The sequence below is a fragment of the Harpia harpyja genome, chromosome 19 (assembly GCF_026419915.1).
Source record: "Harpia harpyja isolate bHarHar1 chromosome 19, bHarHar1 primary haplotype, whole genome shotgun sequence".
Taxonomy (NCBI): Eukaryota; Metazoa; Chordata; class Aves; order Accipitriformes; family Accipitridae; genus Harpia; species Harpia harpyja.
The window spans coordinates 21,890,668-21,917,511 of NC_068958.1; the positions used below are offsets into that span (position 1 = coordinate 21,890,668).

Sequence of the window (26,844 nt, forward strand, 5' to 3'; positions counted from 1 at the left end):
GCAAATATATTATGATGTAGGTATGAAAATAAAAAATGAGCGTCCTCAGTACTTCACTGAGACTAGCCTTAATTTTTGCTTTTAAGCATGTCTTGCATCCTCTTCTTTTACTTCACCAATGCAAAACTTTATGCGCTCATCTTACACGTCAAAACGATTTTATCAATCTGTATTAGAAAGAATTTCAGGTACTAACACCTACAATTTTGTTTATATATTTATAACTATAAAGGGATTCTTGTCAACGTGTATTACCCAATGCTAATATTTCTCAAATAGGTAAGGATTATCCTGTTTTATAAAGGAAAATTTACCTTTTCCAGGGCGTGCAGTTTCTGACAAGATTATGAACCTGAATCTCCCTCCTGACTCTGGTCTTAAACAAAAGACTGTATTTCCTCCTCTTATATCATTTTCACTTCAAAGCCTGGTTTTTAGATTACCAGTGAAATTTTTAAGGCTGTGATGATCAGCAGCTTTTAGCTCGCAGCGCATTTTGTTCCGTGAAATTCTTGCTGTTACTGTATAAAGACTTTTCTAAGTCATTAAACCTCCCAGCCATAGTCAGGGTTGTTGGGCCGTTGTCTGTCATTTGGCACAGCCCTTAGTGTAATCATATACTAAAAATATTGAGGCTGTTTTCCCCAAACTACAAAGTCTTTCACTTTTGGAGTACAGCCTTTCTTATATATGATGATAGAGCAAATGTGAACAATTCCTAGGAATTAATAACGTACTGGGAATATGTCAAAATATGTAATCCAAAGCTTTCTCTAAAACTTATTTATATATTTAAATGGTTTTAACTTTTAGTTGAAGCTGTGCTGTTGGTTGTTTTTAATTTTTTGAAACTGAATGGAGTGTTAACTTCAAACTAAACTATAATCTTAACATAAACTTCCACAGGGTTTACAAAAGGAGGCAGGTGGATGCCTGTGCCGCCGCTGTCTTACTCTGATGTTCAGCACCTGCATGTGTGGCAGCTTTTAGGAGACGGGAATTTAGCAAACTCATCACAGACAAGGTGCAAGATCTAAAATTACTGCTCCAGGCTTCTGTATGAAGTGGAGATTTTGTTCATTTTGGAGTGCTTTGTCTTTCATATACCTGAAAGATAAGACTGCGTTAGAGCTGTGCGTGCACTTTAATGCTTGGTGTCTTCCAGTCTTTCTGTGTAATTGCTGCTTACATGCTGGGTGGGGGTCCTGAAAAGTCAGGGGTAACTGAGCTACACGTGAATGTTTTGAATCTGCTGACTTCCACCTTCCCATTTGTGGTTTGATTCTGTTTTGCTTTGATTTTGACGTGCCTCCTGTTTGTATTGAGCTTATATGGCATTAACATGGGAGGAGGACCGCTCCTTGCAAAGCAGCCGTGGGGGACCACTAAGTCAAGGCAAGAGCGTGGACGGTTTTGGAGTTCAGCTCTGCCAGTTGGAGCGGATTTGTGTGGGTGAGAGGATTGCTGTTTAATCTGGGCGGGAGCTGGGGGTTGGTGGTGCTGTTTTGTTGTCATCCCACTCCTTTCCCAAGCTTGTCATCTTTTTATACAGCATGGCATTTGGGATAGGGGTGGGAACATCCTGAGAAACCTACAGTGCAGATACATGGAGATGCAGCTAGATACTGAAAAGCAGCTTGGGTTGCTTGTGCCTTCTCCTGGTGCTCTGTGCTGCGCAGGCTGTGATTCACCGTGTTGCTATCCAGTCAGAGCACTTAAAGCTTATCGCTGGAAAGAGTTGAAACCCTGCCTAGGGAGATGATCCTGCTTGGAGCAGGAACGTTGCTCAGAGTGCGTGAGATGACTGGGCAAGGAGGTCTCCTGGGTCTGAGTTTGTCCTTCTAGCTCTGTACATGACCTACTGAAGAATGAATAAGTTGGTACAGGAATTTGTTTCTGTACTTCCAACTTTAGTTTATAGGATGCTTAAGCCTAAAAAAATCATTTTGGTAAATTCTTTTTTAGAAGCTGAACATTGCATGCTGCAGAAAAGCAAGGTATAGTTCCAGTCAGAGTGTATATATCTGCCTGCTCTGGGTGTAAGTATTTTATGATAGTGCATATTCTTGCCAGGAGCTTTGCAGAAACCCTGTCCTGTTTGGTGTAGTTTGAGAAGCCCCCACTGTTCAGTAGAGGTTCATAATTGCACCACAATTCTTATAATCTGCTCAAGTGTAAAAAAAAAAGTACCAGTTTTAAAAATTAAGGATAACCTACTATTAATTTTGTTTACTGGATCCTTCCCAAGACTGTAGGGTAGGAGTGTTTTGGGACCTCGGGTTTGTCATGTAACTAGCCACCTAGACACTCATCTAGTTTAAACTAGCGGGCTTTTTCAAGCAGGAGCAATCAATTCCTGAAGATCATCTGGATTTGTTAAAGATACGACTGAGTATGGTGGTATTTTAAAATGTAATGTGTCTCTTAACTTGCCTATGATGAAAACTACTGGCAATGACCTTTCCATAGAAGTATTAGAGGGACTATCGCTTAAATACCATCATTTTATTCAGGGACAATTACCTTCATGATAATGCAGTATCATTTGTGCCTATCAATACTTTATATGCTTCAAAGTTTAAAAAGGAAAAAAGTCAAATAGATGATAAACGTCGAGAATGACAAATGTGACTAAAATACAGGAGGTAGAAGATCCTTCCTTACCCTTTGAATTCATTAAAAACTAGACATGCCTGCTGAGTGCTACAGGGAATGTTGGACAGGTAGTTGCAGAAAGAGTAAAAGTAAAATTATGCAACTGTCTAGCATTATACAATACTCTGTCCCTCTGTGACCTAGGTGACTTTATGATCTGGTGATGGAAGTGAATAAATGCTTTGTTTTAAACAGATGGAAAACTTTTTTGTTGCTACTAGGGACGTTTTAAATACATAGCTGTCAGCCAGGTGAGCTTGAAATACAATAGAAAGGATTCTGCAATACAGGGCAAGGCTTAGTGTGAGAATAAGAATACCTGGTGTTTAATCGTAATTTTACTACAGGCATCTTGACCTTGAATTAAATGTGCTTATTCACCTTCAGGCACTTGAAGCATTGGCAGCAGGAGCACAGTCTTCAGGAGGCTGTTCCTTGTCTTGAATGATCACAGTGGGTGGGATCGCTAAGGTCTACAAGTTTTAGGAGAGGAAAGGAGGTGGAAGGCTTTTTGGTGTTTAAAGTGGCTGTTAACCTAATAACCTGTGTAAATTAAAAGAAGCGAAAGCAATGAATTCAAAATTAAAGTGGTTGTTGTGACTGCAGACATAAAAAGGTCCTGTGTAATAGGGTGACCTGTGGGTTAGAGCATGCACAGCCTCTGACTCTGCCGTGGTATGTTCTCGGAGTAAGTCTGAAAAAAAAAAATCTTTTGCTTGTGTAAGCAATGGGAAAACAAGCAGATACTTTATACTCTAGAAAGCCCAATAAGCCTCAGGAAATTCCTGCATTCTTGATTTTATTTTGTGGCAAAGAACTGTGTGGTGTGTTTTTGAAAGATGAGCAAGGTTGCCCTTCTCCAGCCCAGCGCCACAGACTCGATAAGCTGGAACTGAATAGCTTATTGTTCCCCTGCAGGCAGCCCGATCAGCTGTCACTGCTCCCCTCAAAAAACACTGAGTTTATTTATAAAGAAAAAGTGCTGATATCACATTTCTTACTAAAGGAAAAGGTTACTAGTTCTTGCTGCTGTTTAGCAGGAGAGCTGTGTGTGAAGTATCCCACCTTGAGAACCAAGAGTTAGAGCTTCGTTGTAATTTTGTAATTAAAATACATGTGCTCTACTGATCTTCTAGTCTTTGAGAACTACTAGTTTTTTGGAACTGGTCCTTTGTATTTCTACTTTTTCTCCTGGAGCTAGGTTCTCAGTTGAGAACATGACTGATGGAGAACGTCAGAGTTGCCAGGTTGTCACCCTCGTAAAAGCTCCATCAGTTGTAGCACGGAGAAGGGTAGGTGGCCACACCATTACCTGTCTGAGCTGTATCTGGTATTTTCTATTCCTACCTCAATCCTCTTTTTAAACATAGTGCCTACTGTTCATCCATACTAATAGGGTAGCTGACTTTTTCTGAAAAATAACACTGTGCAGATGATCAAGCCCTAAATGCACAAATAGGTGCATCATATACAAGGAAGATATTTGCTGCATTTGAATTCTGTGCCTCTTTCTTTATCTGCTTAGCAGAAAATGCCACATCTGCTCAAGTATTTTCTATGTGTGATACCTTTTCATGGGCCTAGGAACTAAGCCACAGCTTATTAAAATGAATGTCTTTGCCCAATGACTTCTGAAAAGGTCACAGAGTTGTTTCTATGTTGGGACCATCCCTTCTGCTGAGGAAAGGGTGGAGGAGAAGACACAAAGGGAGGAAGAGCTTTCTAATACTTCTTGCCTTGAAGGATGTTCTTTCTTGAATGTCAGACTTGCAGATGAGTGTTAGGTTAAGGACTAGGCAGACTGATTCATCGCAGCAAGGAAACACTACGTTACTGTGCATTTTGGTGCTATTATTGTCTAGCTACCTCACCTTCTTTTCTTTGTGAAAGTCTTAATGACAAAGCCGCAGGTAGAATGGGGTTGTCTTGTTTGCATTGCATGTGGCTAAACATGTCACTCGTGCAGAGTTTTGCAAATCCATTAGTACTTTTGTAATTGGGGACTGAGCTGAATGAAGATGATGTATATAGCATACGTTGAGCATCAGCAGCAAATTTTTAAATAAGTGCTAGCGGACTTAATGTGTGTAAGCATTCGTTTGTTCCCCGTGCCCCTCCCAGCCCCTGCCGATCCCGAAATACTTCTGCTAGCTGGAACCAAGCAAGCAACAAAGAAATCTCACAAACAAAGAAATCTCACAATTTGCAAGAAACGCAATACGCAGGTTTTACCTAGCGTTGCTTACGCCTCCTTGTGCCGCCTTCCCTGCGGACCGAGGGTTGTGCCCTTGCGAGTGCTGCAGGGCAGAGGTTCCCCCCTCTGGGTTTGTTTCTGCAGTGCCCTTGCAGCCAGCCATGGCAGCAGGACCAGATGGTGCTGGTCCCTGCCCAGGGGTGAACCCGCACCCTTCCTGCTGCGGCCGCCTCGGCTGGAGAGGGAAGCATAGCTGGGGCTTCCCTCGGCCCGGAGAAACGGGCGTGCTGAAGTGGTTTTGATTAGAAAAGTATGTGGACAACTCAGGCCTGTGTATTTGCTTGTAGTTCTATTTCCTGATGAAGGAAGTTTTCAGTTTTCTAAAATTCTCTCCTGAGAAAAAAATAAGCTTGACCAGCTTTGCCCATACGTCGCAGTTTTGACTATTCAGTTTCGTTCTGTTACGACCTTGCTGCCCGTATTTTCTTCTCACAGTGAAAGCTACAGAAGACCCTGGGTACTACATTCTCAGAGAAGTGGTACTACCAAATGAAAGTGCTAATCAAGGTCATCTTCAAGCCTGGAAACCCCACATTTTTGCAGATTTTTTTTTTTTTTTTTTTTTGGCAAGCCTAACTAGGAGCTGTATTTGTATACATGTGTTTTGGGGTTCCTAAAATAAAGATGCGTGCTTTCTTCATTGCAAATCCTGGACCCCCTGAAACTGTTTGTTCCCACAGATGTGAGCACAATTCAAGGCAACTGATACTCATAGTGCATGGCAAGAGTAAAGCGCTTGGAGGTCCAGATGGTATGCTTTTTCTGGGCAAAGGGACAAGTGTACGGAGGAGGCCAAGCTGGCCTCTATAACTGCGTATCTCAGGAATTAGCAATGAAGTAGTTGATTAAAAAATTGCATTTGGAAAATGATACTTACCCATCTTCAGTTGTGGTGACGAAATTGTGGGTGCCTGCAGTTGCAATGCATAGATATAAACAAAGCTGTGCATGCTGAAAACCTGAATGTTACTTATTTTATTGCTGATTCTGAATTCAGCTTGGAACAATACACCTCTGAAAGCCTTTGGAAAGAGCAGCAGTAATAGTCAAGCAATAGTGGGCATCTCTACAGTTTGAGTGCTCAAAGACCTTTAGATGAAAGTGCATACTTTATTGTTTTCATGTTGACTTTATTGCCTGTATAAAAGCCAAATAACCTCTACTAGCTGCATCACTGAATATTTCTGCATTTTTATACTCAGAGACTGACATGCTTCTGCTACGTTTTCTTGCCCTGCTTGATGGTGAGCAAGTCATTTCACTATTCTGTCCCTCAAATTTGGAATCAGTAAGATAAGGAGAACACCACCCGGGCTTAAAGGGCTAATGTGAGAAGTTTTCATATTTGTACAATGTTTGAAAAGTGTTTGTAAAATATTGTGTCTATACAAATAGATGTCTTCAGTAATAATTATGCATAATAATAATACTAACACCTATATCTGTGTGCTTTATGAGTCCTTTAGACATAGATAAGTTACTTGCACATATTTTAAAAAGAAAAGTAGCCTTCCTGGAGATAATTCCCTAGTGGGAAGTGCTATCATGTTGGCTCTCCGAAGGGGTGTCTTTATCTATTTTGATGGCTTGGTTTATAATGAGAGCTGCACAGCTGGAGACTCAGTAACTAACTGAATAATCCGAAGTTGGTGCCTTTGGGGAGTGCCCCAGTATGTGCAATGTCTTGTTTCTGCATCAAGAGTAGTCTGCAAAGGAATTTGATAGAAATTCCCTGAAGTGATTTTCTGAGCTGACGTGGGGTATTGCAGCATTCAGTCCTTTTTCCAGACTGAGATTCAGTACATTTTTAGGCAGTGACCACTTCTTCTTGATGCCAAAAATGCACTTGACACTCGTAATTGATGCACTGTTCAGCAGTAAAGCTTTGCTTGTAGGTCTGTGCACCAGATTGCAGGTTATTGGATAGATTTCCTGCAACTGGTGCATCGGAGATGCACTTGCAATAATTTTCTGTCTGCAGATATAGTTAATCATAATTGAGCTTTGCTGACATACCACTAATGAGGGAACATATTTTTAACTATATTTTACTGGAGAATTTTTACGGTGTTTTTTCTAACGGGATTTTGTTTAATCTTTAGTGCTTTTATTTGTTACAGAGATCCGTGCCCAGTTGGTAGAGCAGCTGAAATGCCTTGACCAACAGTGTGAGCTTCGGGTCCAGTTACTGCAGGACTTGCAGGATTTCTTCCGCAAGAAGGCAGAAATTGAGATGGATTACTCAAGGAATTTGGAGAAGTTGGCTGAGAGATTCCTGGCTAAAACTAGGAGCACCAAAGACCAGCAATTCAAGTAGAGTATTTGCCTTTTGTTTTCCTTTTTTCCCTGTAGATGCGGTCACAAGGATAGGAATACAAAAAGAGAGCTGATATAGCACTGCTGTGAATATCAGAATAAAATGTTTCCCAAGTTTGTGTTAAACACAGAACCCATTTCATGTTTCTACACAGCCTGGTTGCTAGCTTCATTTCAGTAATTCCTGGTAGGTCCTCTGTTGTCAATAGGGAATGGAATGGTAAAAATTTGCATGTCTAAAAGGAGTAATTTTCTTGGGAAGGTGGGCACAGCTGTACACCTGATCTAATGGACGAAGCCAGAATTTCCTTCAGCGTCAGTGGCTTTGGTCTGTTTTTTCAAGTATAACTGTTTCTAATCTGTTAAACGCTGTGATTTACCATTGCAGCTCTGTTTTCAAATTCCTACACATATTCAGTGCAGGATTTAAGAGTGTTGTATCTCTGCTACTATTACTTCAAAACAGGACAGAAATAAGGCCAATAGTACTTCTAAATGGAGCTGTGCCGTTTGGCGGGGCAGAATCCCTAGATACAAAGCTGATGGGACTCGTTAAAATTTAAAGATGTCCTTATTGACAATCACTTGTCTCACCAGCTTGAAACATTATTTACAGGTAGGTCTGACTGTACTGTTTTGGTTGTTTCCTGCTTAGATGTTTGGGTTGGGATGACTAATGTGTATCAAATGTGGTTTCATGGATTCAAAGCCTTCTGATTTACTACTGACTCCTGCCTGGAGGAAGGGACACGGGTGCTTTTCTCAGGAAGGGGGGATGCAGGAGAGGACCTGTGGGTGAAGAAGGGGCTGGTGCAGGCTGCATGGCATGGAGACATCAGCCCAGTGAGTAGGTGGCCAGCACAAAGCCACAGCCACATGGCTTCTGTAGCTGACATCTGGGCAGTGCGCAAGCTTGGTGGGTTTTACTGTCAGGGTAGCAGCTGGGGAAAACACCGAGCAAAAGGAGCCTTGGCATCTGAATCGTTTCTGCTTTGGACAGATTGGTCTGAGAGGATCCATCTGGGTCTGCCTCCACCCAAAGTGCAACATCACTTTTAGCATTATTTGGGTCGGGCCATTATCGTGTTTTTGTTGTTTTGTTGTTCTTGTGTTTGGAGGGTTATGGGGATATATCAGCTTTGTCTTTCCACTAGAAGCTCTTTTTGTGAAAGCCATTAAGTAGGCACCATTTTAGTTTCCTTTCTGTACAGCTTTGATGTCATTTACTTGAGTTCTCATTTAAAACGCATATTGTGCTATGTTGTCGGGAAAGCATGACTCCCAAGCATAGCTATTTGACAGGTTGGAGAAGAGTTATTCTGCGTATCTATAGAGCTGTAATTGTCTTAAGTATTTTTTTCTTTTCCTTTACAGTGAAAGTGTTCTTGTAACTATAAGCTGTGCATGTTCTGCATGTGCCTTTAAGACGGCACTAAAGAAATGGCATCTTGAACTATAATTTTCCTCTGCATTATGATTGATCTTTTTCAGTTTATTTTGTTGTTATACCTGGTGAAAATTGAGGTGATTTCCTTTATATTACGTGATATGAAACATCCCATCAGAAATGCTTTTGTATTCAGCTTTCACTGTTGGGAAAGTTGTATATAGCTTACTCCCTATTTTGAGATTTAGAGTGAATTTTTAATGTGGAATTTTTTACGCTAATTGAACAGAATCCTACATGGTGTCATGCTTCATGTGAATTAAATATGCTGGCTGTGATACTGCAGTGTTTTTTAAATTTGTTTGTTTGTTTGTTCTAATGCAATTTCCTCACTGACCCCTGCCCCTGGTTTTTGAGCTGTTTGTACTTTAGATAGGCTTTATAAAGTTGTGCCTGGACCAAATCGACCTCAAATATCCTAGCTATTTAGTGTAGCCTGAATTGGACAGGTGATTTTACCAGCACATGAAACTTTCACTTGAATTCCTGAATTAAATGTCCATGCTTTTCTGGTCAAGTCCAGGGCATTGCCCAAAATATGCTAAAACCTGTTACTGAGCATCAGTTTCACTTTGCTTTGCAGAGAGAGGGCTAATGCTGCTCAGGCTCCTGATTTCACTTACAGTAGCAGCCGATAGCTCCTGGCAGAAAAGCATCTTGCTCTTGGAATATGTTACCCCTGCAAGGTTTGAGTCCCAAATGTACATGTTGTTAATTTGGTCAAGAGTTGGAATAAGGGAAAAAAATAACAATAAGGGAAAAAAATAACTATAAGGCTGCTGGGTCTGTGGGCAGTATTTGTCAGAGCAGTGGCACACAGTTGTGAAGCTGTCTGTCCTGGGTAGTTCCATCTATTACTTGTTTGGTCATTTGTGTCCGCTGGCTGTAAGATTCAGAAATGTGTCAGAATACCACAGGGATCAGTAAGGAAGCAATTCCAATTATAATTACCTATCCCCAACACTGCTTTGTCTGAATAGCGAAGAGTAACTTGGCTGGTATCTTTTCTGTAGATGCTGAAGCTGTAATCTCATTTGGAAGCCCCCAGAAGACCATTTGATCAAAGCCAACCATCAGATCTCTCCTCCTAAGGAGCCTGGTATTACGTGACTATGAGATGTGCACAGGCGGGTGGCTACTCTGTAATTGCCTGGCTGTGACCCTATAAATATACAGTAATAGCATGTTCTTTTGATAACATGATAATTATGTCGGAAGGTACCATATCATTCAGTGACTGCTTACCATGTCACTTGCCGTTTTTAGATCTCATAACACACTGTCAAGGAGGAAATCTGTCAGGCAGTAACCCTGTAATTTGCATGTGCTTTCATACTCAATAGCTATTATGTAATTGCCAAGTTGCTCCAAATGTGTTCATTTAAGGGAATGCTGTCAAGGGCAAGAGGCTTCAGTCTGACCCTTGAAATTGGATTGTGTGGCTTCCTCCACCATCCATCTCCAAGCTGGTAAAAGCACATGCTTAAAGGAAAGAGCAATGTGAAGTGCAGGCTTGTGTTGGGTTTCTAACAAAAGCATTGCATGGGGTTTATTCTTCTTAGATGTGGCTGCATCAGAGGGTAAGCTGATCAGGTGGCTACGTTTTCCATATGGGTTTTGAAATGTAGGTGGTTGGGTCTTGACAGCAAACTGTGTATAGCTGGTGATGGACTTAAAGGGTGCTTGCACATTGCACAGTTTAAAGCTAGCTTCACTGGAGCATCTTAAAATGATTTACAGAGGTAGGTGTATGTTATTCTCATTTTATATCTTTGAAGAAGGGGAACAGATTGGTTTAGCCAAGGTGACATACGAGTTGATGACAGTTGGATATGTCCCAGGTTTTACTTGCTTTTAACTACTCTACCATGGCTGTTAGACCTCACTTTGCCTTTTCTCTTTTAAAAGTGTTTTTTCAATTAGAACAGACTATTAAAGAGAATAGTCATATAAAATGTATATATTTGGTAGGGCTTCTTCAGTACCTGTTGGTAAATGTCCTTGCACAAGATGTAAGGACTGGAGGAAATGCATTTCACGGCCCATGTCTTATACCTCTAGTTGTTACAAGAGCTTGTTTGTCACAAGTTTGGTATAGTCATTGCTCCTTAAAGACCTGCCTAATTAAAGGTCTCCTGTGTAGCAGTTAAATCAGAGCATCCATCTCAGCAGGTGTCCATCTTGCCTGTTGGGTCTCGGGGGTCCCTGCAGGCAGCAGTGCTGGGTGTTGGTATGACTTCCATCCTCAGAGGAAGGTGCTCTCCCACTGCAGTGAAACCCTGGGACCTTTAACTCCAGACTTCAGTTCTCCTCTTTCATGTGATTTTGTCCTAAAGGCATTTGCGTGTTCAAATAATCAGTTAACAATATAAAAACTGTGGCAAAGCTTGACTGATTCCTTTCAAAAGAAAAAATGAGGAAAAAAAAAAAAGAAAAAAGAAAAAAAGGAAAAAAAAAGAAAAAATTAAAAGACAATGCTATTTTAAGGCTGTATTTTAAATCAAGATAATCTTTGGTAGTAGGATACTGAGTAGCAATTGTCAGCTGGAGAGCTGAATGTCCAGGATATCCCAGCATGAAATTCAGATGGCTTTCTGGCAGCCTTTGCCTTGAAGTAGAAGATGCAGAATAAGTCTGGCAACCTTCAGGCTGAGCACTTGTAAACAACAGATGTTCATAACTGGAATCTTTTGGAAGAGAAGGGCAGGGAGCAGCGTGTATGTCCATGCTTGTAATTCTCAATATTTGCAGTTAACACTGAGCTGTGTCAGGAAGGCTTTAAGGGGAAATCAAACACTGATTTGAATGAGCAGCTTGCAGAGAAGTTCAACTTTAGTATTCTTAAAAGTGGAATGATTTCTTTAGAGGTGAGATGATACAGGCTGTGAGGGAGGTATCGACAAAAGCGTTTGGATCACGTGGACTTCAGTTACTGTCATTGTTACTATTGTTACTTTAATTGATAAATATTGTCATAGGTTATCTTGACCTGTGATTTTTTTTGACGGAGCTGATTCCTGAACATTTTTTTCTGAGTCTTTCAACTAACAACATTTGGAAGATTTTTCTAAGCATGAAGCATTCATTAATTCAGTGACCTCACTGAATCTGGAGAGCTAGGGATACATGACCAGTGAAAATTGATGTAAAACCCCAGGGAGGATCTTCGTGGTGTTTTTCATCATATCAGCGATCCTAGTATTGCACTGTATTGGTTGGTATGATTGTAGCTACTCTTACGGAGCACACTGCAGAGGACAAAATACAGACAGGTTTGAAAAAGTATATACAGAAACAATTACGTCTCTGCTCTAACACTTGGTCTAGCTCTAGCTCTGGTGGTTTGTAGGGTGGACTTGACAATTGCACAGATCCGAAAATAACTTTTTCATCTCTCCCTTCACCTCATATCTAATTTTAGCAGGTAGTTCAGGTGAGCTGGGCATGAGGTCAGTACTGCAGAGTGAGCACCCTGTAGAGCTCAGAGACCTGAGCCCGCAGGTCCCTGTTGGGATGGGAAAGGTAGTGCAGGCAGGTTACTCTGCAGAGTGAGAAATAAGTCAGTTTCTCGGTTCCCAGGATCTTGATCACTATTTCAGAATGTACCAGGTCTGGAAGTGTCTGTTGCACACCTCTAGGAAACAGATCCCGATATTGGGGAGAGGGTGCAGGGAGGTGAAAGAGGAAACTTCAGTTTTTGTATGTACCACCGGGAGACCTGCTTTAAAAAACTCAGTTTGAAGGAGGGAACTGTCAGAGAAGTTTCCTGTTCACATGAATGATATGATGTGCCTATGTTAATTTAAATGTTTCTCTCTTTCTATTTAGTAATATTTTCGTTCTCATCTGACTCATTCCTTTGTCTTGCACTCCTTATGGAAACCCAGTATTCCTATTCCTGGTTTGTGGGTGTGGGGTTTTTTGTTTTGTTGGTGGTTTTTTTTTTAATCTAGTGTGGGGGAGGAGGTTGTTTTTTAAGATAATTTTTCTGCTGTTGCTCTGAACAGGGTTACCTTGCAATGCCAACTAAGTGTCGCTGGCCTTTGTCCCTCTCTCCTAATTGCCTTAATGCAGATAAATCTTGGATTGTCTGTGAGTTCCTTGTATGAATGAGTAATTTAATTAAGACGTTTTGGATACTTGGGACTCAATCTTCCCATCTGATCTTTTGAGACTGACTGAAACCTTTGAAGTGGAAGTTGCACAGGACCCAATCAAGATAACACCCGGGAAACCACAGAGCTTCATACTTTGTGGTTCCTTAAAAATCTGTGCACAACTTCCTCTTCCTGCTCCCAAACACCCCCGATTGCTGTGATCTGGTGTAATTTAGGCTAACCTAAGTAAACTCTCCAGATTCACTATCATCACACGATCTTTAAATGAGTATAAATAGTGCTTGAAATAAACCTAGATCTTGGCATCTCCCTCCTCCTCCTCCTCCTCTCCTTGCGGGGGAAGTTTGAATCAAACAGTTGTAGTGAACGTGAAATCGCCAGCACTTTGGGAAAGTTCATATCCAGGTCCTAAAGTTTTGGGTTGATCTCATCAATTTTACTTCTTAAGGGCGAATACTGACTCCAGTCATTCTGCAGAATCTGTGGAAATTGAGCTCACTCTTGATTATACTCCGTGGTCTCTATTGCATATTTTTCTTCCCTTTTTCATCCCTCCTCTGTGGTGACATGAAACTGGAAGCAGAGTATATTTGCCAGCTCCTTTGAGAATTGAAATAGTTAATGAAAATTGCAATTTGCTTCTCTGCCATCTGCTTGTGGTTATGATAGAAAAGGGTCTGTTGTAAACAGTTGTATAACTTCTGCTCTGTGTTGTGAAAACTGTTGCCATGTTCTACCCCAGAAAATGCTGCATTTTTAGAGGTGCTTTAACAGTTAATGTGTGTGTAGTTTTCAAGGCTACTTGGAAGGTTTGAAGTAAGTAACTGCCTCTTTCCTTTTCTGTTTCATTTCTGTCTTAAGGCCTGCCTTTATCTGCTTTTTGTCAGTGCTAGGAAAATTGTAACTAGCAAATAATGAAGGAGAGTTGTTGTCTTGCTTCCTGTAAAAACCTTGCTGTGAAAACATTGAACCTGTACAAAAGCGAGACAGACCGTTTTAACAAGGTACTGAAGGGGTTAGTAAAACCAAGAGACACCAATAAATTAAAGGAATTTAAACGAAAAATCTTGAAGCGTGCAGAGCTGTGGTTGCATGAGGTTGAGCTCAGGGTGCGGCGCAGACCCGAAGGTGACAATCCCGGTCGCGGATTGGAAGCATGTGGGGTTGTGATTATTTTTTCCTGCAGGATGGCCTTTCATGTCTAACCACATGGAGTGTGTCAACAACCCATCTGGCGCCATTAGACACCAGCAATTTTACTCACCATGCTTTTCATGGACTCTTGGTATTCGTGCTATGTGCTGCCTTAGAATAGCTTCGGGTGTTGTGGTAGGGCAGCCTGGACAGCTGGGAATTGTCCAGTTAACTATTGCATTTCTTCTGGTTCCCATTTGGTGCTTCAGTTTTCTTTGGAAAGCAAGGCACTCGTACTGTGCTGCTCTCTGGTCCTTTGCATGTATTCTTGTCTATAGTCATAACCCTTGGTCCTTGTTGCTCACAGCTCTTCCAAGATGCTCAAGGTGGGGTTGGACTGATACCTCAGCGAGGGCATCCATGAACAGCCAGGTGCTCTTAGTGGAGTAGATAGCAAAACTTCGTAACGAGATGGAGGATGCGATGGGAGATACTAAGGATCAAAACAGCTGAGTTTCTGGGTTAACAGTTTGTGCAGATGAATAGTAGTAACTTGCCTGAGAAGGCAAGTTAGCAGGCTGCACACAGCTGGACTTCTGGCTGCTTAGAGGAGATCTGCGGCTGCACTGGTGTTAGGAAAAGAGTGAAGCAGCAAAGTGATGAAGCAGTAACAGGCTGTTAAGGGTTTTGAGGCAGGATTTTGAACAGCTAGAACAAGATCAGCTGGTGAAGAGTCTGAGCTTTTTGTTCCTAAGTTTCATTCCCAGACTTTTTACAGTAGTTGATTAATTTTCACTTGCTGAAGCTCTTGCAGCTTTAGAGGGCAAATGCTAATTTGCTGTGTAAAGTACTTCTATATCATTGGTGTAAAGGAGCAAACCAACCAACTTTTAACATCTTTTAATACTGTCCTTCATAAACTGCTCTTTACAACCATCCACAATACTGTCTCATTTAGTTTGCTTCCTGTCTTCTACCTGAACCACAGTTTGTCTGTTGGTAGAGATGGTGGCTCTCCAGATGGTGTGTATACCTCCAACCCAGCGCTGCTCCTTGAAGGAGCTCTTTCTGGAGATGCCTTTCCTCCTCCTGCCCTCTCTTTAGTGGAAGAAATCTGGGTGTTGTTTCTTGTCTCACCTAAATAAAAAAAACACCTTAATGTGTATATTATGTAATAGAATCATAGAATTGTTTAGGTTGGAAAAGACCTTTGAGATCGTAGAGTCCAACCATTAACCTAGTGCTGCCAAGTCCACCACTAAACCATATCCCTAAGTGCCATGTCTACATGTCTTTTAAATACCTTCAGGGATGGTGACTCAACCACTTCGCTGGGGACCCTGTTCAAATGCTTGACAACCCTTTCAGTGAAGATGTTTTTCCTAATATCCAATCTAAACCTCCCCTGGCGCAACTTGAGGCCATTTCGTCTTGTCCTATCACTTGTTTCCTGGAAGAAGAGACCGACCCCCACCTGGCTACACCCTCCTTTCAGGTAGTTGCAGAGAGCAATAAGGTCTCCCCTCAGCCTCCTTTTCTCCAGACTGAACAACTCCAGTTCCCTTAGCCACTCCTCACAGGACTTGTTCTCTAGACCCTTTGCCAGCTTCGTTGCTCTTCTCTGGACACGTTCCAGCACCTCAAGGTCTTTCTTGTAGTGAGGGGCCCAAAACTGAACACAGTGTTCACGGTGCGGCCTCACCGGTGCCGAGTACAGGGCAATGATCACTGCCCTGCTCCTGCTGGCCACACTATTTCTGATACGAGGCAGGATGCCGTTGGCCTTCTTGGCCACCTGGGCACACTGCTGGCTCATATTCAGCCGGCTGTCGACCAGCACCCCCAGGTCCTTTTCCACCGGGCAGCTTTCCAGCCGCTCTTCCCCAAGCCTGTAGTGTTGCATGGGGTTGCTGTGACCCAAGTGCAGGACCCGGCACTTGGCCTTGTTGAACCTCATACAACTGGCCTCAGCCCATCGATCCAGCCTGTCCGGACCCCTCTATAGAGCCTTCCTACCCTCGAGCAGATCAATGCTCCCACACAACTTGGTGTCATCTGCAAACTTACTGAGGGTGCACTCGATCCCCTCGTCCAGATCACTGATAAAGATATTAAACAGAACTGGCCCCAATACTGAGCCCTGGGGAACACCACTTGTGACTGGCCACCAACTGGATTTAACTCCATTCAGCACCACTCTTTGGGCTCAGCCATCCAGACAGTTTTCTACCTAGTGAAGAATACATCTGTCCAAGCCATGAGCAGCCTTCTCTTGTGGTGGCAGCTTTTATCTCCATTTCAGTGGGAGTCAGAGCATATGGCTCCTTATCTGCATGTGTGCCCTTCGAGGGCTGGCTGCAGCCTGGTCAGTACACGTAGATTCACAGTTCTATTAGCTGGGTCTTGTGGTTACTAATTAGCTCTCTGGCATATTAGCAAAACGAATGGTATGCTGCAAAGACTGGTTGCAGATCGGGGGACAACTATTTGATTTATATAGCTTAACATCTAGCAGTTTCAACCTTATACAGTTCAGCATTTTGATCATTCCATCTGGTTTTGTGCGTCAGCAATATCTGCAATACAGGACACTAGAGTACGAAGGAAAATACTGTCTCTAAATAAAATCTATGCCTTCTCACATTTTATTTTCTATTTTTTTTTACTTAAAACACCAGGAGAACCAAAAGCCCAGAATACTTTTTATACCCCCTCCCACTGTACACACACGTGCACTCCAAACCTTGAAGCAGTCCAGATCACAAGCTGCAGTGATTTCCTGAGCTTTTCATTTTTTTGAGGAAAAGAAACAAAGCATCAACATCAGCTGTTCTGAAACTATTCTTCTTTATCTAAAATTATCCATATTGCACTACAAACCCAACCGTTGATGTCACGAGAAGGGTAATGAAAGTCTGCTATGGCTTAATTTTCACATTTTCATGATGTCAGACATTGCTTGCAGCAGAGATTGCTGTCCTTTTAAGTGCAGAATATTCCCTTTTTCAGTGGAAATTAAATGGCATTTCTTTTAAGAGGAAAGAAATCTGATACAGTTGCGTACAATAATCAAGAAGACCTCTGGCTTTCCACCAGAGATCTGACTTACTCTTTTCTAAATAAATATTATTGTACTGTAAACAAATGATAAACAGATCTAGAGAGAAGTAAATGATGTAGTTAAGACTACACCTAGATCTGCCAGTTTCAAACACTGCTGCGGGGCTGCTGGAGGACCATGCAAAATCATTGCTAACGTCCTTGCTTTCATCTAGTATGAAATGCTGCCTTAAGAAATGACTTACTCCTTTCAGTAGATGAAACGTTGATCCAAATAAACTGAGGTTCCTCTCATCTCCCCTTTTGCCCTTTGTATTGCTTATTTGCAGGGTGCAGGGTGAATCAGCCATAATAAGGTGGAGTAAGTTCAAAGATGAGAAAATAAAGCTGCTTGTATGAATGTTGCCTTCTCTTTTGCTTGGGACAGATATAGATGCTTGCACATAATTGTTTTTGTACATGAAACATAACATTTGGTTTCCTATGCAGATGCTATTTAGCTAACTGGATGCTTGAAATCTTTTTATTGTGGTTAAGTCACAAATGCCTGAGACAGCACTGTGAAACCTATTGTCAGACACTGGAGCCATCGCTCTCCCTCAGGCACTGTAATTTATGCACAAAATCTTGGATTCAAAGGAAAAAATTAGAGCCTACATTTGGCACACGGTAGCTTGCATTTGCCTGATATGTTTGTTGGGGGACAAAAGCCCATGGCCATGTGAATGTAGTCGTGTGTAACTGAGGGCGTATTTTCTGTATGTGCAATAGCCATTTTATAGCCTTCCTCTCCTCTCCCTCAGTAAATCCATACGTCCCATAGCTGAGTTTCTAGTGTTTATAGATGTAGAACATCATGAATAGTTTTGTCCCCTTCAGGTGAAGTCCTATCCAATTCTTGTTTCTATTTTGTGTCCTTTATAGGAAGGATCAGAATGTGCTATCGCCAGTCAATTGTTGGAATCTCCTGCTAAATCAAGTGAAGCGAGAGAGCAGGGATCACACCACCCTAAGTGACATCTATCTCAACAACATCATCCCGCGCTTTGTCCAGGTCAGCGAAGATTCGGGGCGCCTGTTCAAGAAGGTAACTGAGTGTTACAACACATGTATTTTTGTTTGGCCCTTCTGAAATACAAAGTTTTAGCTATTACTTCTGGTGGAATTAATTTATTGTTGACTCTGCCTAACACATGGTGCTTTTTTCCTCTTTGTGGATAACTATGCTTGATTTACCTTTGATTTCTTTAGTAATTTTCTTCTTCTAGTATTCTAGGATTTTCCCAAAAGTGGTCGGTTGAGATTTGTTGGTCTAAATTCAGGCCATGTTTTTTCCTCTTAACATGCTCACAGTTTTGTATGCATTCTGAAAATTCTATTAAACAAGCAGAAGCCCTCCAGGTCTTCAACTCTGAATATAATCAAGAACAGCTCTCTAAAGAGAAATTTGTATCTGCCATGGAGGAGAAACTACTGTTAAAAGAAAAATTAGGGAGAATTCCTACCATGCTAGATAATAAAAGGTTGTATTGTCCTTCTCTGGAAAAAGGAGAAAATGCAGCTGAAGTCTCTTTTGTTAGCCTTGTCCCCTTTCTCTCCCCTTGATTTCCACCTGGAAAAAAAGGTGGGACAGTGTGTGAGGGTATTTTTCTCTTAAGAATCTGTTCTTCCAGTTGAAGAAACACGATATGGAAGCTTTGAAACTCCTATTAAATGGTAATGCCTAGTCTCTTCAGACATCTGTCAATCGCTGTAACATCTGCTAGTTAACATGTTAAAAACACTGCAATTCTACCTTTGAAAGCAATTTCTCTTCCCCCACTCCCCACCCCCTTGCAATGTGTCATGATCTTGGAGAGTTATTTCTGCTATTGCAAGGCCTAGAGAAGGGAGTTGCAGAAGGACTCGAGCTTTCTAAAGAATACTTTTATGGAGGCTCATCCTAGACCACATTGCCTCTGAGAGAAACGGAAGAGGAACACTTTTGATAAAAAAAAACTCCTAGCGTACTTTCATGTCTGTCTTTGCCTTCAGTGGTGTCAGTTGTTATATTAAAAGAGAGTCATGTGAGTAGTTTGTGACTTTAAAATTAAAATCTGTTTAGGTGCAGTCGGCAGTAATTGGAGGCCTCGTTGGCTTTTCACTCTGGTCTTGACAGTCTTTTGAAATGTCTCGAGGAGAGAGTGTTCAGATATTTCTTAACATCTCTATATTGCTTTAACTGATAAAGAGAGTCTATATAATGCAGTCCCTTTAGACTGCTAGAAGATGAACAATGCTCAATATTGTGTGTGATGTTTCATGTCAAGATGCACTTGAAGGAGCAGCATCTTGTGTGTTACCTGGAGAGCAGAATGCATTTGCTCTTTTACAGCAGGTATTTGTGTGTGTTGGCAACTGATTTCTATGGGAGAATGAAAATAAGTGCAAGTGCACTGTTGCGTTCCTTGTCCTCTGCATATTTCTTGAATTTTTAACGGATAGCAACGGATTATGAAAAATAAAGTGTTACATTCTGTTTGTCTTTTACTTCTTTTTTTGCGTTATTGCCCAAGCAGAGGAGGAACCTTCTCTTTTTCAAGTAACGTCACACTAAGGCCTTTTTGACCTTTTAAAACTTCCTGGTAATTACATTACGGTTGATTAGACACTTACACGGGATTATTGGATGGCAGTTACTCTTCAATTCCTTTAATCCTTCCAAAGGATAAGTAATCTCCCCACTGAATTTCAACAAGGGCTGTGCTTGAGGAAGGTGGCTGAGAAAATGCCTCAGCAAAGAAGTACATGGAAATTGATATTATCCCAGTTTGGCTGGAAACTAGCATCTTAATTTTCAGCCCCTTGTATAAGCATGGTTTTGCCCTGTTTTGTTTTATTTGGGGTAGTAGGACTGGAATAAAAACAAACAAATAACCGACCAACAATAAAATACCCTTCTGGTTTCTTTCTCACAGGCCAAATGCAAACTCCGTATTAATTTGTGCAAACAAAAGGCACTTGTTACTAAATTCCAACTACTTGTTGTCTGACTGTTTGCCAGGCATACCAAACTGGCTGAAGGCCAAAACAGGTATTAGATTACTATTCCACTTGTGCTGGGTGGTTAAAAACAAAAATTGCATCCTGTCTTATCTAGTGTCACATAGTTGAGTAAGATAGCACCTGATAAATAAAGAAATTTGGCTGAACATGGACCTGCTGCTACTTGTGCTTTTTCACTAGAATCTCTGACCTTCCTGAGCTGCAAGAAGCAGCATGAAGTGGTACAAAAGCTACTGTAGGCTAGAAAACAGATGTGGTGTGTTGCAAATCAGCTTTATATTCCATGGATTTAAAGAAAACGCTATCCATTTATAAAACCCCTATGTAGCATGCTTGTAGTACTCAGTATATCCCAGGAGCAGTACAAACAATCTTCAGAATATCTCTGGACCATAAGCAGAAAAGTGGTACCTTTTCCTGGATGAAAGAACAGGGACAAGTGGATGAAGTCACTTATCCAGGGCTGCTCAGCAAGTCGCTGGCAAAGCCAGGATGCCTTTCTGATCAGTATCTGTAGGAATTGAAGGGGAATAATTAGGTGACTCGGCAAGATGTTTAGGAGTGGCATATATTTTTGTGCCTCTAACCGGAAGTTAAAACCATGCTAGCCCAAAGGGAAATTAGTCCTATTGATGAGAAAATCTACAAGAACATTCTCCTCCCTCTCCCCTTTAGCTTCTCCCATCCTTTTTTAAACTTTTGAGACATCCTTTCCCACTTTTTAATGGAGAAGAGCTACCATAGTATGTGACAGCTCAGAAGACTGAGCACTTTTTAGCAGTCTTGAAACAGATGTAGTTTATACAGGAGCCACGTGGAAAATAAAGCTACTGTGCCATGCTGCAAAACTTCCCATGAAGCTGTGGAAGGCAAATTCAGAGGTCCCAATCAAAAACCAAATGTGAATGAGCTCTGAATGGCATAGCTGAATTAGTGTGGTGCTACATCTCAGCAAATTTATGTAGCTTCTTCACAGATCTAATTAGCCAGGCTACGTCAGTGAAATAACTGGCTGTATTACTTCTGAGACCTGAGTTTCCTGCCTCTCTTGTGCCATGCAGTCGTTCCAGCTCATTCACTGATTCCACACTATCTCCTGTGTGGTGTAACACATGCAGTATGGTCACGCTAAAATGCACTGCAGTTTAATGAAATGCAGCCTGCAGGAGGAAGAGCCTTAGCTGTGTTGCTGTTAGGGCACTCAGGTTTAGCTTAACACAAGAGCTGTTTTTTACTGTTTTCCAACAGAAATTGTAGCTGTTTGAATTGTGCTGCCAATCTTGCTGCTGGTTTGGGAGCTCTCTGTCCTTGTGTCTTGCTACCCAGGGAATCTGTGTGAAGGACACTTTATTATTTGAAAGTCTGAGGAACATTATTTTTACACTTCTCTTTGGAAAATACCTTCTCAAAAAAGTTATACATGTGTCTGGCTGATTGCACGTGCTCTAGTAACTTACGTTTAGGAACTACTCACTGGGTTGTAAATAATGCTATGAAATATGGAGAGGATAGTGATATAGAGATCCTCATTTGCTGAGGGCGGTTGGGATAAAATCCTGAGACATGAGATCTTTTTCTTGGGCCATTTATAATTTAGGGCTTTCTCAAATCAGTGCTTTGTATCATGCTGGGATTGAGCAGGTGAGCTAGGAAGGACGGACAGGGTAAAAAGGATGCACTTAAGATCCCTTTTGGTGCTAAACTCTTGAGTTGCTCTATCTTGCACTGTCTGAAGTGGTGAGCTTTTTCAGACGAGAGAGATCTAAGTACAGCATGCAGCCGTAATCCAGCCTTAAGGCTACAAAGGGCCTGGATGGGTGTGATAAGGTCTGTGCTGGGAAGGAAACACATTGTCAAGGGCAGTGGAGATGCAGAGGGAAGCGGGGTGGGAGCTGGCTGTGTTGCAGCGGGAGCAGCGTGAAGCCTGATGTGGGCAAACCAGGTCTGTCTCTGTCCAGAAGACCATCAGTAGCGGTGGCAATGTGGGGTTTGTCTCTTCCAGCGACTGCGGTGGAGAATCGTCCACAGGCTGAGACACATTCTCGTGTGTTCACTCTTGGACCCCGCGGACCAGTTATACAAAGGGCACAGCAGTGCTGACAGTTGAGCTTGGATGGGTCTGTCTAGAAATCAGTGTACTTCTGAAATTCCAGCGGTGGTGCCTGCATTGCACACAGGTTTTCAGAGGGTTTATGTTCACAGTGTTTAGATTCACGGTGTCATGGGAAGCCTGCATGGTCTGTGGCTTTGTCTCATGCAGTTTTTCTGTTCGTGTCTTATGATGAAGAGATCCCTCTCCAGGGCTGTGTTACGATGTGGAGGGTCTTAGTTGTTTGAGTGTTAGATGGAAGCTTGCCAGCCACTTCAAAGGTATCTTTGCTGATAAGAGAAGCTGTGTTTGCTGCCAAAGCCAGCACTGAAGTGGTGCTGGATGTACAGTGTGTGTCAGCCCTGTTTCTTCCTGGCTCTTGGATTTGTTTACTTCCTCGGTTAGCTCTCCCTGCAAAACCTTTACATGTCTGAGCACTGGGCTGTTTGCATCAAACGTGGTTTTATATCTTATTGGAAACTTGCAACCTAACGCGTAGGTATTCTTTGAACACTGTACTCTTTCCGTACCCTTTGTTTTGGTTTCTCCTGAGGAAACACTTTTACATTTCAGTAAAAGATGTTGTCAGTAAGGGGCTTGCTACTATAGCAGTCTTGCAGATGAATCCTATTGGCATCAGTGGGGATCTGGTGTTTGGCTTCAGCGGTGCTGCTGGCCCCAGGAACGGTGTTGGTGCAATTCTGTGCTACTACAAAAGAAAAGGAAGATAAATTGTGAAATAAATAACCTCTCTCTTGAGCAAATAAAACTGGAGGGGAACTGGTGGAATTGTCCTAATAACAAATTGTTACATCTTGGGAAGGAGGTAATATTTTCTTACTTGTCCAACAGTTAATGACATAGCCCTGGGTTTCATACACGGTTGAAGTTTAAAGCCCATGTGCCACCCGGCATTGCTGTTCTGGTCACCTCTCCCTCTCCTGGAAGACTGTCCTGCTTTGATGTCAGCACCTGTTCTTGTGCACGCTCTGTTTCATTCCTCCATCTACTTTTGTGGAGAGCACTGCTTTGATTTCTTCCTGCTTATCCTCCTTCAGTGTGGCCCTTTTATGTATATATTTATATATATGTAGTAAAAATATTTTTCCATTTGAGCTGACTCCCGTTTTGATTTGCCCTTTTTTCCCTTTTCTCTCTATCCCCGTCACCCTGTTGTTTTAGTGTGGCCCTTGATTTCTCTGCATGGTACAACCTTTCTGTTTCTCACATGGTTATCAGGTTTTCTTGCCTACGGACGTGTCTTTTTAGTGGGATCCCTTGGTATTATTTATATATGTATAGCCTTTTGAGAAGCAGTCTCTTTAATTTGGTATCTTTAATCACTCTTTCTCTGTTGTCTCTTTGAGATTTCTCTAGAAGCAGACTGATAGTCTTGTTCAAATTTAAGGAAAAAAAATCTTTTAAAAAGAATGGACTGTGGAAGCCTCAGTCACTTTGAGCAGTTTCTGAACAAACTGATTTTTTTTTCAGTTTGACAGATTTTTACATAACAAAATTGTGAAGTAATTGGAAAGTGTTAATAGGCAGAAAGACAGATTTATTCTGCGTATGTGTAAGCTCCTGTGTCTGGAGGGGCCTCAGGACAGGCAGTGGCTGTTAGTCGGATGCTTTTTAGAGCTTTGCCTCTAAATAGAGCCAGGTACCTTCTCAGCATCTGCCTGCCTTGCTGTTACGTGTCCCTTTCATGCAGCGTTGGTCCTACTGTGTTTATACCATAGGTCTTCTGCTGTATTTTTAACTTGGGGGTCCTTGCAGCAGTGCTAATTGGGAGGCTCACTGGAGATGCTTGGAGCTGTAACCCCGTCCTGCCCTGCTTTCTAGCTTGTACAGGTGGACGTGTCCTTTTGGTATAGAGTAGTGGGGACAGGGAAAGGTGGTTGCCCTACAAATCTTGCTTTGAGAGCATAGCATTCCTTTACACTATTGTATCAAGTTCAATTGTGATATTTGTGGGGAGAAAACCTTGTAAGGAATGAAGAAAACAAAACTGAGGATTTGAAATTTGCTTCCTGTTTAATACCTTTGATAGTGGAAAAAATGGTTTATCTACAAATACACTGCACAGTATTTGATGCGAAATGAAAAATGCACAATGAGTTGGCTAAAAGGCTTGCAGTAATCAAGGAAGAAGAATTACTAATTCTCTTAAGGGGTCTGTGCCAAAGATGACCTACTTTACAGCTGCAGTATGTCTCATTGCTACATTGGTACCAGAATATGAAAAATATTAAAATACACCACACATGCAGAAGCCACACAAATGAAAGAAATGCACTGGCCAAAATGCTGGGCATTTGTAAAAATATTTCTCCATAACAGTGTAAACACATAAATAAATATAGAAATGCCATAAGTAAAACTGTCACTGAGGTGCAGAGTTGGTAAGTACGTGCTATATCCCTGCTCTCACGCTTACATCCTTACCCACTGCATCTTCCTCTGCCTTAGGTGCCTTAGGAAATAGTAATGTTGAGTTCTCTACTCTTTTCCCAAAAGTTAAAGAACACAGAGGCCTGTTGTGAAATGATACTTTCTGGTTTCTCACTGGGGAAATGAAATCTCCCGGTTTTCCTACCTGCTTATTTTTAGAACAAGTGGAACGGGGGAAGGGAGAGGGAGTGAAATAATTTGTGTAGTGCTCTTATCTGAGTTAGCAGTACATAAATCTTCTTCTGAGTTATGATTCCCCCAACCCGTAACTGGAGTGGATGGTTTCTGTTGTGCTGCTAACAGTTTGTACCTGCTTAGCTACAATGGTGCAATCAGAGCCTATTGCCCTGGGTGATGTACTGGATACTGAAAGCTACAGCTGGAGTAGTTTTACTGCATATGTTACAGGCTAAAAATGTCACTTCTGCATATAGATTGGGCAAGGAATACACTGCATTTGACCCTATTTAATGTGTGAAAGTAGTCCATTGTTATTGCATTTTGTTTCTAATTTCCTGTATGCTTACATTGTCTTTCACTACACCAGTATGCTCGTCTTTATTTTGCTGCAGTGTGAATTCAGGTCAGCCAGGAACAAGGGAACAGCAGTTGTACACTCCAGGTCATTCATCTGACTCTGATCCCTTCAGTCAGTTTTTCCTAGAGATACATCACAGCAGTTTGAAAAAGGGTATTGGGGAAGTTGGTAGCACAAAGCTGTCATGCAGAGCATTAAAAGTGTGAGCAGAATTACAGAACGTTACTTCCAATATTTTACAGGACTTCACCACTTGCTGGTAGGTCTTGCCACCTTCTGAAGCCCATTTCACATGCGGCTCATTCAATGAGGGCAAATGTAGCTGGCTTCACAACAAGAATGAATGCTCTCAGCCATAAAATTGCTTGGTTGGTTGGGATTGAGTGCCTGAAGCCCAAGATTCAATAGGATCAGCACAGAATTCTGCAAAAAAAGGAGAAAAAGGGTGTGAGGTTTGTTCGGAAGCAACTCTTTCAGCCCAGAGCATGGGAGGCAGCGGTGTGACGTGGTTTCATGTAGGAATGGCTTTTCAGAGTACACTATTCCGCTGTAATACGGAAAATGCCTTATTACTGACGTAGTGGTGAAACAACTCACTAGTGAAATGGTGGAGAAAACTAGATAATACAACTGTAATTTAAATATGACTGACCAATGCATAATGGATCATTAAACTGGAAACTGATGATCTATCACCCAAAATATGCACGTATATTGTATGACATAGATTTTGTTTTCCTAGCTTTTCTTTAAATTCTGGAGAGTTTGAAGCTTTAGAAGAAGTCTTTACAGAATTTCTGTTCTGTAGGGCCATGTGATAATGGCTGAGCACTTTATCCATAAAAGTTGTGGGAGAGACTTGCATAAAACTTGCAGAGGCTTCAGGTAGCTTACAGGCTTTGTTGGGAGTACATCCTTGTAAAATAAGGGGTACATTTATAACAAATGGATTGGACTGATGGTGATGATGGAGTACTTCCATACAGTGAAGCTAGTTGATTGTTTAGATGAGAACACGAAGGTGATTAATTCATTTGCATGCAGTAGCACATATGATTTAAGGCAGGCCTGGTTAAAAAAAAAGAAAATTATCAAGAATCTACCTGTAAAGAATTCTAAACTTTAATTAGCAAATCATTTTTAAGTGCCACATGTATGTTCTATGAAAATTTTACCTGGCAAGCCTTCTCTTTATCAAACTTTGTAAGTAGATGTTACCTAATGCATAATAAATACCTTGTATTGTAACCTTGATTTAGACAGGAATAAAAAGGTTCTTGCACTTCTGCAAATTTCCTCACTGGTCTCAGCAAGAACTCAATCCACTTGCCTCCCAGCTCCCACTGTTGATTCAAAAAGCGTTAGAACATTTAATGTGTTTTCCACCTAGGTATATTTAATTATTCCTTTTTGAAAGATGTAGAGAAATGGTCTTGTTAGAGAGCGGTTTTCCGAATCAGCAGACTTGGGTTCCAGTTCCAGCCCTGTTACTGGCTAACATAATTTTAGGCAACGTATTAGGTAAAATCTCTTATCTCAGTATGTTACGCATCCACCCACCAATGGTTTCTGAGTGCTTCCTTGCTGTTGTTGAGTTTATACGGAAAGCATCTTGTGAACTTCACGGTATGTTTGTTTTGAAGCCGTACCATCTTTCTATCGGATTTGGAACTACGTTACTGAGGCTTGAGATCCGGGGCACAAAATGTTGACAGCATTCCTTAGCTCTCATATTTA

At 41.6% G+C, this 26,844-nt stretch overlaps 1 protein-coding gene across 6 annotated transcripts in view; it reads left to right on the forward strand.

Annotated features, from left to right (window-relative positions):
- SRGAP2 (SLIT-ROBO Rho GTPase activating protein 2) overlaps window positions 1–26,844 on the forward strand; it is a 115,400-nt gene that overhangs the window by 31,044 nt on the left and 57,512 nt on the right. For 5 of the 6 annotated variants that reach the window (XM_052814919.1, XM_052814920.1, XM_052814923.1 and 2 more), the window contains 2 exons: window positions 7,030–7,222; window positions 17,909–18,071. In XM_052814919.1, the coding sequence (XP_052670879.1) occupies window positions 7,030–7,222; window positions 17,909–18,071 (356 nt within the window). The remainder of the gene's footprint in view (window positions 1–7,029; window positions 7,223–17,908; window positions 18,072–26,844) is intronic. The other variant, XM_052814922.1, reaches the window with a different exon arrangement.